This window comes from Myzus persicae, unplaced genomic scaffold (genome assembly GCF_001856785.1).
Source record: "Myzus persicae strain clone G006 unplaced genomic scaffold, MPER_G0061.0, whole genome shotgun sequence".
NCBI lineage: Eukaryota > Metazoa > Arthropoda > Insecta > Hemiptera > Aphididae > Myzus > Myzus persicae.
The window spans coordinates 1-16,783 of NW_019100499.1; the positions used below are offsets into that span (position 1 = coordinate 1).

General features: G+C 27.7%; 1 protein-coding gene across 1 annotated transcript; it reads left to right on the plus strand.

Moving 5' to 3' along the window:
- Positions 1 to 533: 533 nt before the first annotated feature.
- Positions 534 to 9,410, plus strand: LOC111028210. The gene is made up of 11 exons (XM_022306757.1): positions 534 to 1,868; positions 1,992 to 2,122; positions 2,241 to 2,367; positions 5,745 to 5,952; positions 6,040 to 6,252; positions 6,334 to 6,462; positions 6,930 to 7,127; positions 7,199 to 7,249; positions 7,663 to 7,898; positions 7,970 to 8,132; positions 9,052 to 9,410. The coding sequence occupies exons 4-10, from the start codon at positions 5,745 to 5,747 to the stop codon at positions 8,108 to 8,110; spliced, it is 1,176 nt and encodes a 391-aa protein (XP_022162449.1). The 5' UTR covers positions 534 to 1,868; positions 1,992 to 2,122; positions 2,241 to 2,367; the 3' UTR covers positions 8,111 to 8,132; positions 9,052 to 9,410.
- The last annotated feature ends 7,373 nt before the right edge of the window (positions 9,411 to 16,783 follow it).

Here is a 16,783-nt window from a genome sequence, read left to right on the forward strand (position 1 = left end):
ATGGTGTAGAGTAGAAAATTCTAAATTGAATTGTCAAAAAGTTACAGTCCAAGATACATGGAAATGCACGAAAATTTCGTTGGATTTTCCACTCAAAGTATTTCCATGAAAGTGCCCAGATAGCAATTTCATAACATTGATGTTTCAATAACATTGAAACTAGACTAATTTTCAAATATTATAATGTTAACCTTTTTAAAATGTTTTATAGAGTTTAAAATAGTTATATTATTTTTTAAACATTTTCATAAAATCACGATTTGGTTTTTTTTGTAATATTAAATTTTTAACTTTGCTTTAATAGTATAATAAAATTTAGTTATCAACGTAAAATAACATTATTTCGAAAATATTTTCTGATTTTTTCCAGCTGGTTAAATTTATGTTATTTTAGTTGTAATTTTCCGAAAATATGTAAATAATGTAAAATTAAAAATATAAAATAATATTGAATTTTTAATTGTATACATAATTATAATAATATTATATATATAGTCTTATACATATAATAATAAAAAAAATATTATTGCGATAAAACATTGATATATTATGTATATATAATTTATAAATATATTATTTGCCATTTGGTCGATTGTAATTTTCACCCACACTCCAATAAATTTAGACCCAAAATAAGTGTTCGTAATACTACGAGTATATTTAGCTTTGTCTAATAGCATTATCGCAATAACAACGTATAGTGATCGAAAATTTACCTACGAGCTTCGCTACAATATTATTAAAGCCATAACCTCAATAAAATGTAAAAATACTCAATTTACTATCGAGTAAACAAACACAAATTAATATTAAAAATAATTATCATCATATTAATTTTATGGCCGTTCCAATTAGAACCTTACAAGAGTTTTAACTCGTCGCCACACACTGCAGCGGTGACGGTAAAATTCTTTTATCTTACGGTGCCGCCGTGGTGGCGGTAAAATTGTGTCCGGCTTCATTTTGCTGTATTTAGCCGTAACCGCAGTCCGCCACCGCTACCGCTGCAGTGTGTGGCAACCTAAGTAAATAGAATCCATTGGTTTTCAATTTCTATTTTGGGTAATATTGTATATATTATAGTGAAGAGTGATATTATGCACTAATTGCAGTATTTGGACTTTGCACAGCGACCTTATGAGTGCTCGTCGGCCCGCGGCCGTTGCGAACAACAATATTTGGACTGGCGGTGGTTCTTATTGGTGGGAGATGCGTATTGCCGAACGTTGTCACGAAAGCGGGATGATTATATAATATTAGAATTATCTTTTGAAATAGTTCACTGCACTATTGCAGTTGTTTTATTTTGTATATTATTATTGGTTATCTGGTATCCGCGATTATTAATAGATATTTGTGTAATATAATGTTTGAAACGAAAATAGCTAGCGAGTCGTGCTCGTGTGATGGTTGACGGTGACTAGCGGGGTACGATAATATCAAATAGATTATAAATTTATAATTATTATATCAGTGATCGAATTCTCAAGTATTTATTCCGTTGGCCGTTGGCTGTTAATCGTTATCGGTGCATTGTAAGCATAGAGTAATTACTCTATGATTGTAAGCGTGACATCGACACATCGTATTTTATGTTCGTTTTGCTCGTCTCGTCCAGTTGTCCCTCGTGTAGTCGTGTACTGTGACACTGTGTAGACATTTACGTCGTGAATAATAACGTATACGTATTTAATAATAACTATTTATAACTATTTTATACATAATATTTGTTGTTTAAAATCACTCGATTCGTTCTTCATTATACGTGCATTGTCAGTTGTCACATCGTCATATTGAATGTTCCGGTGTTCATGTGCTCGTCTCGTCCAGTCGTCCCTCGTGTAGACATTAACGTCGTGAACAATAACGTAAGTATTTAATAATTATTATTTATTTACTATTATATAGGTACTATAGGTACATAATATTTGTCGTTTAAAATCACTCGATTCGTTTAAATATTACGATATTATTATATCTAATTTTTCTAGGACTTATCCCGTTAATCGTTATCCGACATCCGTGCATCGTAACATCGACACATAAATACACATTGTATGTTTGCAGTGTGCTCGTCTCGTCAGTCGTCTCTCGTGTAGACATTAACGTCGTGAACAATAACGTAAGTATTTAATAATTATTATTTATTTACTATTATATAGGTACTAGGTACATAATATTTGTCGTTTAAAATCACTCGATTCGTTTAAATATTACGATATTTTATCTAATTTCTCTAGGATTTATCCCGTTAATCGTTATCCGACATCCGTGCATCGTAACATCGACACATTGTATGATTGCAGTGTGCTCGTCTCGTCTTGTCCAGTCGTCCCTCGTGTAGACATTTACGTCTTGAACAATAACGTAAGTATTTAATAATTATTATTTATTTACTATTATATGCATAATATTTGTCGTTTAAATGTTTATAATCTATCGATGCGTTCAATTATTACGATATTAGTATATCTTATATTTATTATTATTATTTAATGTGTCCCGGGAGAACTGATAGGCTAGCCGCTAGTGAGTTAAATTATAATACAATAAAAGTTGGGTAGGTAAAGGTATATCTAAAGTTATGGAGACTTTAATACCGGAGTTGTACCGCAATTTGTACCTTAATATATTGTGTATAAAATGAAATATTTTTATTGATATCAATGTACCTAATTGTAGTTTCTATAAACACCTTCCTAGTATAAGAGTTAGGAAAGATTAATATAAATATAAGTATACACTAAATAAATATATAGTTTTTTAAAGCCAGTAAAAACTTAACTATGTGACAATTTTCATAAATAACTTAAAACTATGTACAAAAGTAGGTACCTATAGGTAGTAGCTGTTAATATAGATACTGAAACTGCAATATTTATTATGAAACTACATATTATCATATTAAATGTTTATTGTAAAATAAATTTATTTTATTATTTTTTATTTATATTATTATTTATTACAAAGTATTTAGGTACTTAAAAACACTGTGTACACAGTGTTTTTAATGAGTTAGGCAAGTAAATAAAAAATAAAATTGTATAGCGTTAGAAATAACTTAAAAAATTATTACCAAGTTCCTTATTAACTTATATTTTTGCTATAATATTCATTACCTAGCTACTATATATAGTATATGTAAGAATGGAATATTATATAATCAATTATGCAACCTATGTTATATACATAGGTAAACAAGGAACAAATAATATCCAAATAACATTTTTAAAAACAATAATCAAATGTTAATAAATAAGAGTTACCCATATTAGGTATTTGTTTTTCTTTGGTTACAGATTTTCAAGTTGAATTAGTATTTATTAATTTATTTCAATAGTCATAAACTAAAAATCCAAATTAAAAACAATGATTAAAAGTAGTAGAACAAAAAGAAGAAAAACTAGACAAGAAATAAATTTATTTGAGGAAATATATTCAAACCGTGAATTAGATGAAAACACTTCCAAGTTATCTGAGGGACAAAATATTGAACTTTATGAAGGACAAAATATCAACATATTTAAAAAACAAAATATACCTTTTTTAACTAGTAATGTTGTATTTGGAAATAATGATGCTGTAGTTGCAGATACCCTTGTTGATACTGCCATAGTTTCTCCACCCATTTCTCAAGTATCTGATGATTTCTTGGAAAACGTTACTCCAGTAGCTGAGTCTTGCTCATTATTAGATTTACCAGTTTCGTCACCACAAATATCTACTATAAATGCATTTTTAGCTAATTGGGCAGTAGAGTGTAACATTTCTCACAATGCAATAAATATGTTATTAAATGGTTTAAAAAACCACCAATACAGTATTATTAATAGTCTTAAGAATCTTCCATCCGATGCACGTACATTATTGAAAATTCCATTTAATATTTCCAAAGAAATTCGTACTGTTAAACCTGGAATATATCACCATTTTGGTTTGGCTAATGGAATCTTAAACCATACTTCATCAAATATCAAAAAAATTCAGGTTGTCATAGGTATTGACGGATTACCTCTGACTAAAAGTAATAACAGTCAGTTTTGGCCTATACTCGCGTATATCATAGAAGAAGCTACATTATTAACTAAAGTGGTGTTTTTGGTTGGTCTATATTATGGAAAAGAGAAACCACTTGATAGTAATGACTATCTGTCAGATTTTGTGAAAGAAGCCAATGATCTTACCTTACATGGAATTATAATTAATAATACTAAAATTAGTGTTTCAATTAGAATTTTTTGCTGTGATGTGCCGGCAAAATCTTTCATTTTAAAAATCAAAGGCCATAGTGGGTTTTCATCATGCACAAGATGTACCATCGAAGGTGAATATTTAAAGGGTAGAGTTTGTTTTCCGTACACTGAAATTCAATCAACTATGAGAAATCACCAAAATTACATTAATATGACAGATGAAGAATACCATGTTGGCAGTGTAATATCAAATCTTGTAGAATTACCAAATTTTGATTCTGTTTTTTCTTTCTCACTTGATTATATGCATCTGGTTTGTTTGGGAGTAATGAAAAAATTATTAATGTTGTGGGTAAGCAAAGGTCCAGTTAATGTTCGAATACGGGCAGCAAAAATTAATGAGTTATCTTTATATTTATTAAATCTTAATGTATACGTTACTTCTGATTTTGTAAGAAAAAGCCGAACTTTACAAGAGTTAAGCCGATGGAAAGCGACAGAATTCCGTTTTTTTTTGTTGTATACTGGGCCAATTGTATTAAAGAAAATCATAAGAAAAGAGTGTTATACTAATTTTATGGCATTGAACATTGCAATGATTATTCTTTTAAGTCCAGATTGCAGTCACCTCGTGGATTATGCACGTCAACTATTAAAATACTTTGTAATGAGTTTTCAAAATATTTATGGTGCACACTTTGTGTCCCATAATGTTCATGGATTACTACATCTTTGTGATGATTATGAACATTATGGTCCACTTCATAACTGTTCAACATTTATGTTTGAAAATTATATGAAAGAACTTAAGTCATTTGTAAGAAAACACGATAAGCCATTACAACAGGTTATAAATAGATACAATGAAAAATGCTATGCTAATATTACAAATTCAAACATGAACAATAAACAATTTATTCAAAAACCTATTTTGCAACATATGCATAGTAATGGCCCATTACTTGAAAATATAACTGGTCCACAATATTTCACTTTATTGTACAAACATTTGAAAATACAAATAAAAAAAGAAAAAGATTCTTTTATTCTCACTAAAAATAATGAAGTTATTAAATGTTTAAACTTTTGCCAAAGAGGTGAAGAAGTTTTAATATTAGGTTGTATATTTAAAAATACAAAACCATTATATGAAGACCCTATAGATTCAAGAATACTGCATATATATAAAGTTAAAAATCTTTCCAAAACTATTCAGTGTTGGAAAATAATAGATTTGAAAAAAAAAATGATTGTATTTAATCATAATGATAAATATATAGCGATGCCTATTATTCATTCTGATTTTTAAATCTATGCTATTAAATTTTATCCTGTAAATATTATGTATTTTAAATTTTTAAATATAATTGAATAAAAATGAAAAAATAAATTTAGTCTTAGTTATGAGTAGAGCAGATATATACCTATATAGGTATACCTATTTAATTTTGTACGTAGTGTAAATAAGAAGATACATTTTATTCCTAGGTAATAATAACTACTATACTGATAAATATAATATTGTTTTATTAAACTGTAATATTCTTTTAGATGGACCAACAAATAAGTGGCTGGATTATAGTTATATTCAACAATGACAATAGTGTAGAAGCAGTACCAGATATATGGTTAAAAAAAAATAATTGTGCATGGCCAGCCAAATCCAAGCAAATAAAAAAATATATTGAAAGACGTGTGAAACCTAATAATAATGATTTCACTTTTTTCAATGCTAGAAAATTGGGAAACAAAGTATACAGTGAGTAGTATTTTATATTAAAATGTTATTTTAAACTTAAAATTTGTATAATCATTGTTTATTTAAATGTTTGAAAATATATTTCAGGTTCTTTGGCTGAAGCTAGATCTAAGTTACCCAAAGCCATGCATAAATCGGATATATCTAGTACTGAGGATGATGAATATTATAGAAGATTAACGAAGAAACGTCATTATAGTGAATCTCCCAATAAAGAAAATTTAAAAAAAACTAAAAGCAGCAATTTAAAATCAAATGTTTTAATAAATAATAGTTGTCCTCCTCGTTATATACCTGAAGGTATAGTATAGTTGGTGTTGACTTTTTTTATCTAATGATTTTTTAAAATTTATATATATGGTATTTATTTATTTATTTAAGATTCCAAAAGCAAAAAGATTTCTAAAAAGCTTGTGATCAATGACTCAGATTCAAACCACGATGATTCAGCCTCTGACATTGACTTGACATGGTTCACAGATAAAAATAAAACTGACTTTCAACATATAGGTAATCTAAATATTATTTTAAAAGAACTTAATCAAAATGTATGTTAGTTTACCACTTATATTAATTAATTTAGTGTTTGAATGTATATCATAATATAATAACTATACATATACCTGATAATGTCCTAATACTATAATAAGGTTTATTTATTTTTCAAATATATATTTCGCCTTCATTACTTACGTGCAGTGGCGGGTTGACCGTGATTTTGAAGGGCAGGTGCCTGATAATTTTGGTGTGGGTGGGTGGGTGCCGGGCTGTGAGTACTGGATTTCTGGATTTAATGAGAAATATTGTTGTACAAAACTAACTACGTTTGAATATGTATAAGAATAAGATAAAATAAGCCACTGAATGGTTGGTAGGTCAATAAAACAATGAATTGCCCGATCAAATATTTCACTTCGCCACGCCACTGCTTACGTGGGTTATTAAACTTATGATGTGGAACTATTTATTTAAATTAGGTGATAATGATAGTATTACTCAAATTACACCATTGAAATCATTGAAAAAATCAGACCGGATTTTAAATTCACCTAGTGGGTTATGGACTGTAACACCAGATGACACAGGAAAACAAATTATAAACGAATCAATATCATCAATCAATAGTGCTGTTAAAAGACGATTAATTTTTAAAGAAAACAATGCAGAAAATTCAGGTATCTGTGTTATTTACTTTTCACTACTACTAGGTATTTATTAAAGTTTTGTATATTTATATTTTATCTAGAAGGTCATGGTAACCAGTTAACAATTGAAAATATAGCAAAATCTCTAAAAGGTATATGTATGTAATAATTATTAAATATTATATAAATTTGAATGCCTACACAAGAATAATATATAGTACACAGTTAATAATGACATCAATTCAAAAAATATACATTTATTATTATAGGTATTATCATATTAAAGACTTTATTTATACCTTTTTAATAAATTTTTATATTATATTTGTTAAGCAAAATCAATTCTTAATATTCAAATGTTACTATCAGTATATTGACTTAGTACATTTTTAGAGTAACTGATTTCCATAAATAATTATTTTCATATGCGGTGCATAAAACATTCTCTACTATGCAGATGAAATAATGTTGAAATATTATTATTATTATTATTATCCATATTATTATTATCCATATTATTATTGATGTATTACAAGTAATTAATGCTCTATAACTTAATTTTTAGATTTTCAAAGAGTATTTTTAACATCTCATGCCTTTATAAAACATGAAATACAATGTTTAACGTTCCTATGCCATACTACGAATGATAGTATAGAAAAACTCTTGAAAGAAAAAATGACAGTTATTCATACAGACGATGATCTTGTAAATATGGATATATTATTTCCAATAAAAGATGAAGATGAATTGCAAGCATTTGAAGAAAAATCAAAAGATTCAGATTTTAGAACTTCTTTGGTAACTATAAAAATATGTATATTATTATGAAACCACTTGATAAATTAATTATTATATTTCATTATTTTTAGGTGGGTAAAATTGCATTACTAGTTGGTAATAAAGACCTTGGTAATAGTATTAGGAGAATTATGGCGCGCATGTTTGATGACCAATTCCTATCAAACTATTCACTATATGGCTTCAAAAAGAAAAAATCTTTTACAAGTTAATCATGTTATCGTATAATTATAGGTAAAAAATATATAACATTTATTATGTTATGATGAACTATAATAATATAATACTTAGTTAACCAAAATATGACATTATTATATTTCATTAAAATTATTGATTTAAAATATTAAAAATTAAAATTATGTTCTCATAGGTGCAAATTTAAGGGGGTTTGGGGGAACTTAGCCCCTCAAAAAAAAAAAATGTAGGACATACAATTTTAAAATGTTATTTCATAAATGTCTGTTTATTTTTTAATATATATTCAGCTCCCTAGGCCAAGTCAAAAGTTGAAATGTGCATATACTGTTGACTAGCTTTAGATTGTTTGTGGCCAATTTTAGTAGAAAAAATTCAGCCTTCCCCCCTGATTTGGTCCATTTTTTGGAATGTTTAAATCTCTACTTTGAATAAACCAATTGAGTATACTAACCTTTATATCAGGTTTATTCGTATACTATCCGTTATCTTTCCTATACTCAGAAATCTTCATTCTTTTCATAGACCCTTTATTGGCTTTATACATTCGTTAAATATAGTCTTTAATTTTCAGAATCGTTAAAAGTATACTCGTTGGAATATTAAATTGCTTGGAAATTTCATTTCCTCACTTTTTCACACAGTTGTTAATGTAACCAATTTACGTTTAAAAGACATAATAACTGTACAACAAAGATATATGGTAACTGTCTATTATTTTACGGCACAATTATACTAGTGATAGTTATTAATCTGTGCATTTATGATTTTAAACCGGTTATTTTATTGATAACATTTAAGATATAACTTGAAGTTATTTATGCTCAACTATTTTTACATTTAATTTTCCCGACAAATATTGCATTGAGTGTATGGGAATTGACTGTATTAAAATAATTATTAACCTTTGATGAAATATAAATATATACTATACTTATATTTAAATAATATATTTCAGATGCATTGAGAAAACATCTAAAATACAAGTTTAATACAGAAAAGGAGATTGATATTCCTTTGGGAACATGGCTTGCTCACGCCCCATTTCGAATAAAAACAAAAAAACAATCCGAGGAAGAGGAACATAATAACATTACTTTTTAAGAATATGATTTAATTTTTAATATTTATAATTTCATTATATTACAACATATTATTTTAAAGTATAATTTCCAATAGCAAGGATGCTATCAAAATAAAAGAAACTTTTATAAAAATTTTAATTTCATACTATATTATATATGTTAATAATGCAAATTTATATACTGCAATATATAAAATAAAGGAAGAATTTTGATTTTAATATGTACAAAATACTTCTATATACCTATATACTATTACTATTGAAAATCTACAACCTAATGTTATTTGAATTTTAATATTATAATATAATTCAACAATGATACTGTTATTTTTTATTATATCCTAAGCTTTTCAATTTTCCTATTATTAATGTGGAATTTATGCTGTATTGGCAACATAAGCTGACAAAAATTAGGCGATACAAGATGACAAACTGAATTATTTCAAACCGATGATTTACAAATTATATTGCAAATATTTTCTTAAAGTTGATTCTATAAGATTCTGTGAAATATTATTGCAATTTTACCAAATATTTTGAGAACATTTTTAAAGATTATCATAATATTGAAGTAAAATTATAGAAATAATAAAGTAATAACCTTGTAATATTATACGAGTAACTTTGAAATAACATTATTTTTGTGGCCAAAAAATCATAAGAGAATGTTATATGAACATTTAATAATTTTTGTATAAACATCTGGAAATGTTTTAAGAATTTTAATATTTTTTATTTAATATTGTTTACTTGTTAAAATAACATTATTTTGCTATCTGGGACATGCTATTAAAATATAATAAGGAAGAAAAGAAGGGATGGGAGATTTAATTAAGTTTAAAAAGAGTCATTAAATTATAATATTAATCAGTTAATAGGTTTATTTATTTTTTTAATTATTGACATGTTCATTAATTATGTCATTTTTTTGTTTCCTAAGTTTCACTCGTTGTGCAGCTTGAGCCATCCAATTTTTTAACGGTTTTTCAACTTCTATATTTGGAATGTCAGAAAATTTTTTTAGTGAACGGATTGCTTCTAAAAAAAAAAAAAATAAGTTTATAAATTAATTATAATTTTTTAATACATTAATATAAAAGGCACATAATATATTTTTAATTTTTACATTATAATAGACATTATAAATATATAAAATAGTTGTACTATGTTATATCAAGCATATACATACACAATAAATATCATCCTTATATAAGTAAATAATAAATTAATTACATAAATAATTAATATACATAATTTTGATTGCCTTTTAAAAATACTAGTTTTTCGAATTGTTCGTCAGACAACCGGGAACAAGTAGGTGCTATTATGAAGCCAGCAAATGAAAACAATCTCTCTACCGGTGCTGACGAACAAATATTAGTATTATAATTAATAAATAATTATTTCACAACAAGATAATTGTTTAAACATGTAAGCTAATATAGGCCAAAATTGGCTTGAACTGCTTTTAGATAAAGGTAATCCGTCGACTCCCACAGCAATTTTAATTATGTCAGGCAAAGACAGCATAGATGAATATTTTATTATACTAGCACTTAAACCAAAATGGCTCTACATTTCTTAAATTTGTTATTTTTGTAGATTTACACTAAAGTAATGTACGAGAATCTTTTGGTAAACATGAAAGACCAGCGTCATATTTAAGCACTTTAAGAAGAGCATTAAGAGCGTTTTGTGGAATATTGAAATCTGTAGCCCACCTCCTAAGACTTTCATTAATATCACCTTGTAGTTTAGAATCTGTGTTTTCAATATAATTAATAAGTGTGGATTGAGTTGAGTTGATCCAATGTTTTCCTCCCAAACAGGTATAAGAGGTTGTTGATGAATGTTATTGCGATTAATTTTTGAAGGTTCAATGGAATTAGAAACAAAAGTACAAGTTTTATTTTGTATACTCAAGTCATTATCATCATCAGAACTTTCTAAAGCACTTAATTCATTGTTGATTCGTCTGCGTTTTGTTCTATAGCTTGACGAATTAAACGTTTTCATCTGAAATTTTTCTTTTCTGTCTTCAAGTTAATTAAAAGTGTATTTTTAACTACATTACAATAGTTTATGTAGAACAGCAAGATTATTCATATCTAATTTTTATATAAAAATCTGATTTATGGATATAAGCTACATTACAATACATTCAAAAGGTTAAATTGTTAAAACAATCAATTATATATAAGAGAATGTAGCTAATTTAAATTAAAAATACATAATTCTAATTGAATATAAAGGGTGATTGATTAAGCGTAAAACACTCATTATCTCAAAAACTATTCACTTTTTTCAAATTTTTTTTTCTTCAAAATTTTAGATCTACGCTGTTCTAGAATTATATAATTTTTTTTATATTTTTCACCCTCATATTTATTAGGAAAAACACTATCAACTTGATTTTCAAATGGTAACCTATACTTTTAATTTCATAAATTAATAAAGCTATTTTTTTTATGAATTATCACGATTAAATTTTTATTTTTCATTAATCCATTGATGAGATATAACTCCTCAAAGTTGGGTAGTTTTGGAAGGTGTTTGTGTGTAACTGTGTTTAAATAAATACCAGAAGTAACAAGTACCTGATAATAATATTTATCTTTTATAAAGACCAGAAGTCTTAAACTCATACGTAATAAATTCGATATCGTTCAACAGATCGACCCAAAGGTCGATTATTTAATTGTTATAAGTTGATAGCACGGACTTAATCCGTCGTGGTTGACAGTTATATTTCTTGTTTATTTTGAGTAGGTACCTTAGGGTGGCCCTTAAAAATAAATATTAAAATTTTTTTTGTGGCACCCACCTGTTTTTTGTAAATGCCCAATTTAATATTAACTGCAAAGTTTGAAATCAATTGTTCAGTTTTTAGCCGTGCCCCCGGGAACTTGAAATTCAGTAGTTTTGTAATTTCTTACAAAAATCACTGACATTAGGTTATATATTTTTTTTTCAACCAAAGAACATAAAATATTAATTGATATAAGTAATGAAGTTTACTCTACATTTTATGACAATTTCAAAAATGTCACTTTTTCATTATTACATCATTTATTACTGGCACAGTTACAATTTTAAGCAAAAAATAAGTAAAAACTAAACATATCTGGCTAAACCATTTTTTATTGTTTTATATTTATGTATGCCGAACGATTCATTAAAATTACAAATGTAGAACATTTTTAAAACTAAGTTGTCTATTATAATGTTTAAAAATAATTACTCATATGCTTTGTCACAATTTTTTTTTTAATGTTTCCTTTTTGCAGTCAGGAAATATTTTTCTGTAATCACTTACAACTTGTAACAAAAACTGTTTTTGTTCCTCATTGGTGGTGAGTATTGAATTGTAGTCTTCAATCAATTTTATTCCCCTCTCGGCCGTATCATTGACAGTTTTCAGTTTAGAAACCATTTGCAATGCATTTTGAAAAGATAAGTTTTCACTCCAATCTGCTGGGTCATTTAAAAGAAATTCTGTATCCAAGTTAAATATTTTGAAAAAATCTAAAGTTTCACTTGAGACGAAAAACTCTATTTCATTTTTCACAAATTCTGAAATTTCTGATTCTTTTAAATTTAATCGTTTGATATTCTCGTTTGAATCTGTTTTATAATTTAGTTTAACGATCATTTTTCTTTTTGATTCAATAGAAATAATTTTATCGAAAAATGCCAATGCAACTGCTTCGGGTGTTAGATACCACAAATGATTTCGAAATTTATTCATTGCTACTCTAGATACATTATTATCAATTGAACTATAGTTGTACAATTTTTGTATAAAAAGTAAATCTTGATATGGTGCGGCTGCAGCAGTAGGTGCTGTAAACCATGCTTCGATATAAATTGTAACTACAAATATACAAATATCACGAAGTCCGTTTTTTTCAAAACTACTTAATTCAAATTCATTACGGAACATGTATATTTTAAGAGAATAAATAGCTTTTGCCATCCATCTTGCATGGTGAGTTGCACCGGGAGTATGGAAAAAAGTCGTATTATTTGGTTTAGCACAAAGAAAAATCATTGTTAAATCGAGTAACTCCTTGTAATCGTATCGAGGTTGTACAATTTTCAAATATTCTTTTACAAACTCTAAGACTCTTGTTGAATGTGGGTTAATAATTTCTTTAATTTGTTTGTCCGAAATACCTGGAGAAAAATTGTCCTTGTTTATTTTATTCCACGAGAGCTGGAATCTATTGAAAATAGATACTTCTTTAGCTGATGGTTTATTTAATTTTTCCTCAAAAACGCTTCGTAAAATTATTTCATAAATAAGATGTCTGCATGGCAAATAAAATAATTTTTTTCCTAAAAGCCTTTCTAATAATACACAAGTACCACCCAATCGACCACTATTAACTGCAGTTGTATCAAACGACAGAGCTTTAACTGAATGTTGTATATTCCATTCAATTAAAGTTTTGTAAATAACTTCTGCCTGTTTATTTGCCGTTGCTTTTTGTAAAACTGGAATACTTAAAATTTTTTCTGTATCACCACTTGAAATTGCAATGGCTAGCCTATCAATAATATCTTTTCCAACCAAATTAGGAAGAAGCTTGCCGTCCCAGTGTAATACAACAGCTTTAAGATCACTTACTTGAAATTTATCTTTTATTATACTCGCTCTCTCCTTACGCAAAATCTGTCGACAACGTTGAATTGATGTCCTATTAATAACAAAGTCCTCCACATTTTTTTTTAGAGCTTCTACCACTGCCATAATGATATGAATTGCCCCACTATCACTTACTTTACAGTTGTCTAGTGCACAAACTAATTTAGTAGTAATTATGTTCTTCTGTCCTCTTACTCGTTTTGATGATGAAGGTCCAACATCTATTTCTACGGAACTAAAAGATTCGTCCATCTCCGAGTGACTAGAAAAGTCGTCTATCTCTAAGTCACTTGATATTTCGTCTATTTCCATTAAATTGTCTAAGAAAAAAAAATAAATATTATTCCATTTATTAAACCAAATATATAAAAACATAAATTAACATTTACAATTACCTTCAGATTGGGTACTTCGCTTTTCTGTTACAAGTGTTTTATTTTTTCTTTCCATAGAAAGTTGCTCTTTTCGCATATTTGTATAATCAATGCCATACATAAATCCTATACGTCCTTTTTTTCGTTGATTTATTAAAAATAGTCTATCTGTTTCGATTTTCATAATTTGTAGAGCATCAGCATGGGCTACATCAAATAAATCATTAAATGTTGAAATAAACAGTTTTTCGTGTTCCTTATGACTTTCTGTATTTCTTGTGGCATGCTTTAGAAGTGTTCTCCACTCATCGTATAAAGATTCAACTTTAGATATACAGTGTTTTTCTAATCGTACTGGAATACGGGCTTTTTCCCAAAAAACAAACACTTCTCGAATAATTAATCTAGCACTTTCACGAAGATTCAATTTTACGACTCTTAAATTAAAAAACAAAGTCTTCAATACCTCTAAATTAGACGGTAATAAAAAAAAATTATAAGTCCACACCGAAAAATTCTAGATTTCGCTTCGCAAAAAAAATTATGAATTCGGTGCCACTGACGTATAGATAATTTATTAATGTCGTTAGGTAAATTATTTATTTACAATTGATATCATAATACTATATTATAATTGGAAGTTTGAATGGGCACCACTTCCAGGCACGGATCCAGAGAAAAAAATTGGGAGGGAGCGGGGGGAGGCAACATTTTTTGGTTAATGAAAAATTACTATATTGGAATCACTATCCACCATATAGAATGATAAGTATGGTAATATATTAAATTATCAGACACACATATTGTATTTTTGAAATATAGTAATATCAGTATCCGTAGAGTTATTAAAAAAAATTTGGAAAATTATGGGTCTGTGGGGCAGGGGGCCCTGACCACATCATATTTTTACTTTTACTTATTTAGGCATCTAGATGTTTAGGTCTTTTTCACCGCAGACTTTTTACTTCGGACTTCTTGGCAGTACCGTTTCGTGTTCATATAATAATAAACAATGTTATTTTTAATTCCAGGCAACAGACCTAAAAAGGGGGGAAAAAATAAAAAAACAAAGGCGACAGGGACAACGGAGGTGGCCTCTAAAGTTCCAGAGACGGCCTCTGATGCTGCAGAAGCAGTCACGCCGGAGCAGCAGGCCCCTGAAAAGGTGCCAGATGATGACAATGACAATATTAAGTAAGGAATACTATTTATATATATAAGATATCCGTGAGCGAAATGTTGTGATACTTGTATTTTAATTTTTATGTTTATTGTTTTTTCCAGCTTAATTTATTTTTATTTTAATAACCAATTTTTTTTTCAATTTATATAACAATTTTTTTGCGGCCAAATTTTTTTTTTTTATATTTTAAACCTACTAGTTAAACAATTTTTTTTTGTATTTAAATTTTTTAAATTTTTTAAATTATCCAATAACATTGTTTTCTACACATAATATATATTATATATCTATGCATTATATTATTATGATAAATGTTATTAATTAAAACTACATTATACATTATTATAATATACTTTTGTTTTATTTATATAGTTTATATCCGACCTGTGTATACTTAACAATAAACTACTATAATATTATGAAGTGTGCATGCACTTAATCAAGTATTACGTGAAATAAATTTATAACCCATTCATTTAAAGCAATTTAATAATGTAGGTACTCGTGGTGTGTAACATTAATGTTTATTTTATTTGATAAGTTAAAATAAACCATAGTTTGCGAAAATAGTAATTGTTTTGGTTAGTGTCTCTCCATCAATATTATATTATAACGTACCCAGGTTAGGTTAGATTAACAACAAATTCTACAGCTAACTGCTGTACCATACAAATAGATGTATTATGTACCTACTCAATGCAAAGTATAATGCACATACATGAATTATAAAAACTTACTCACTATCCACCCCCTTTTAACACTGACAATATTTTAAGCATTCAATAATTATTATTATTCATAATGTAACCTAAGTTCCTAACACATTGTTTCATTCTGGGGCACTAAGAAGTGACGGTATACAATATATACATGTAATTGTCGTATACCAGACAAATATGTTGAATACGTAGGAATGAATTATGGTTCAGTAACTTGCAAAAAATACCAACTATAGGTATACAAACGTATATGTATAGTTGTATGATATATAATAAGGAAAAGCAATCGGGAATTTGTAAAATTAGTTGAAAAAATCGTAAAAAAAAAATGCAAAAAAGTCCGGGCGGCCATACTCTTCAATGGGTCGCCGACCATTCGTCGCAGAAAACGCCGCTGCCGGTTTCGAACCTGTGACCTATGAGGGGGATACTTAACGCCTAAAGCCACGTGCCTACAAATCGAGTTGCAGTAGAGTGTCAAAACTACAACAGTTAAGCTAGTTTTCCGATATGACGAATATCGAATTTTATACTGAATTACCGATTTATTTCGTATGAATTGTGTGTAATGAAACCTTAAATCGCAAATTCTTACATTATCGTTGGATGTATACCACTTTTTCCATCAATAAATTTATAAACATTGTACAGAGTTAGTTAATTAACAAACTTAATCAATAGT

Coding starts and splice junctions, on each gene's coding strand:
- LOC111028210 (XM_022306757.1), top strand. CDS start 5,745: ATGGACCAACAAATAAGTGGCTGGATTATAGTTATATTCAACAATGAC. Junction 7,250..7,662: donor TATAGCAAAATCTCTAAAAG/GTATATGTATGT, acceptor CTTAATTTTTAG/ATTTTCAAAGAGTATTTTTA. Junction 7,899..7,969: donor CAGATTTTAGAACTTCTTTG/GTAACTATAAAA, acceptor CATTATTTTTAG/GTGGGTAAAATTGCATTACT.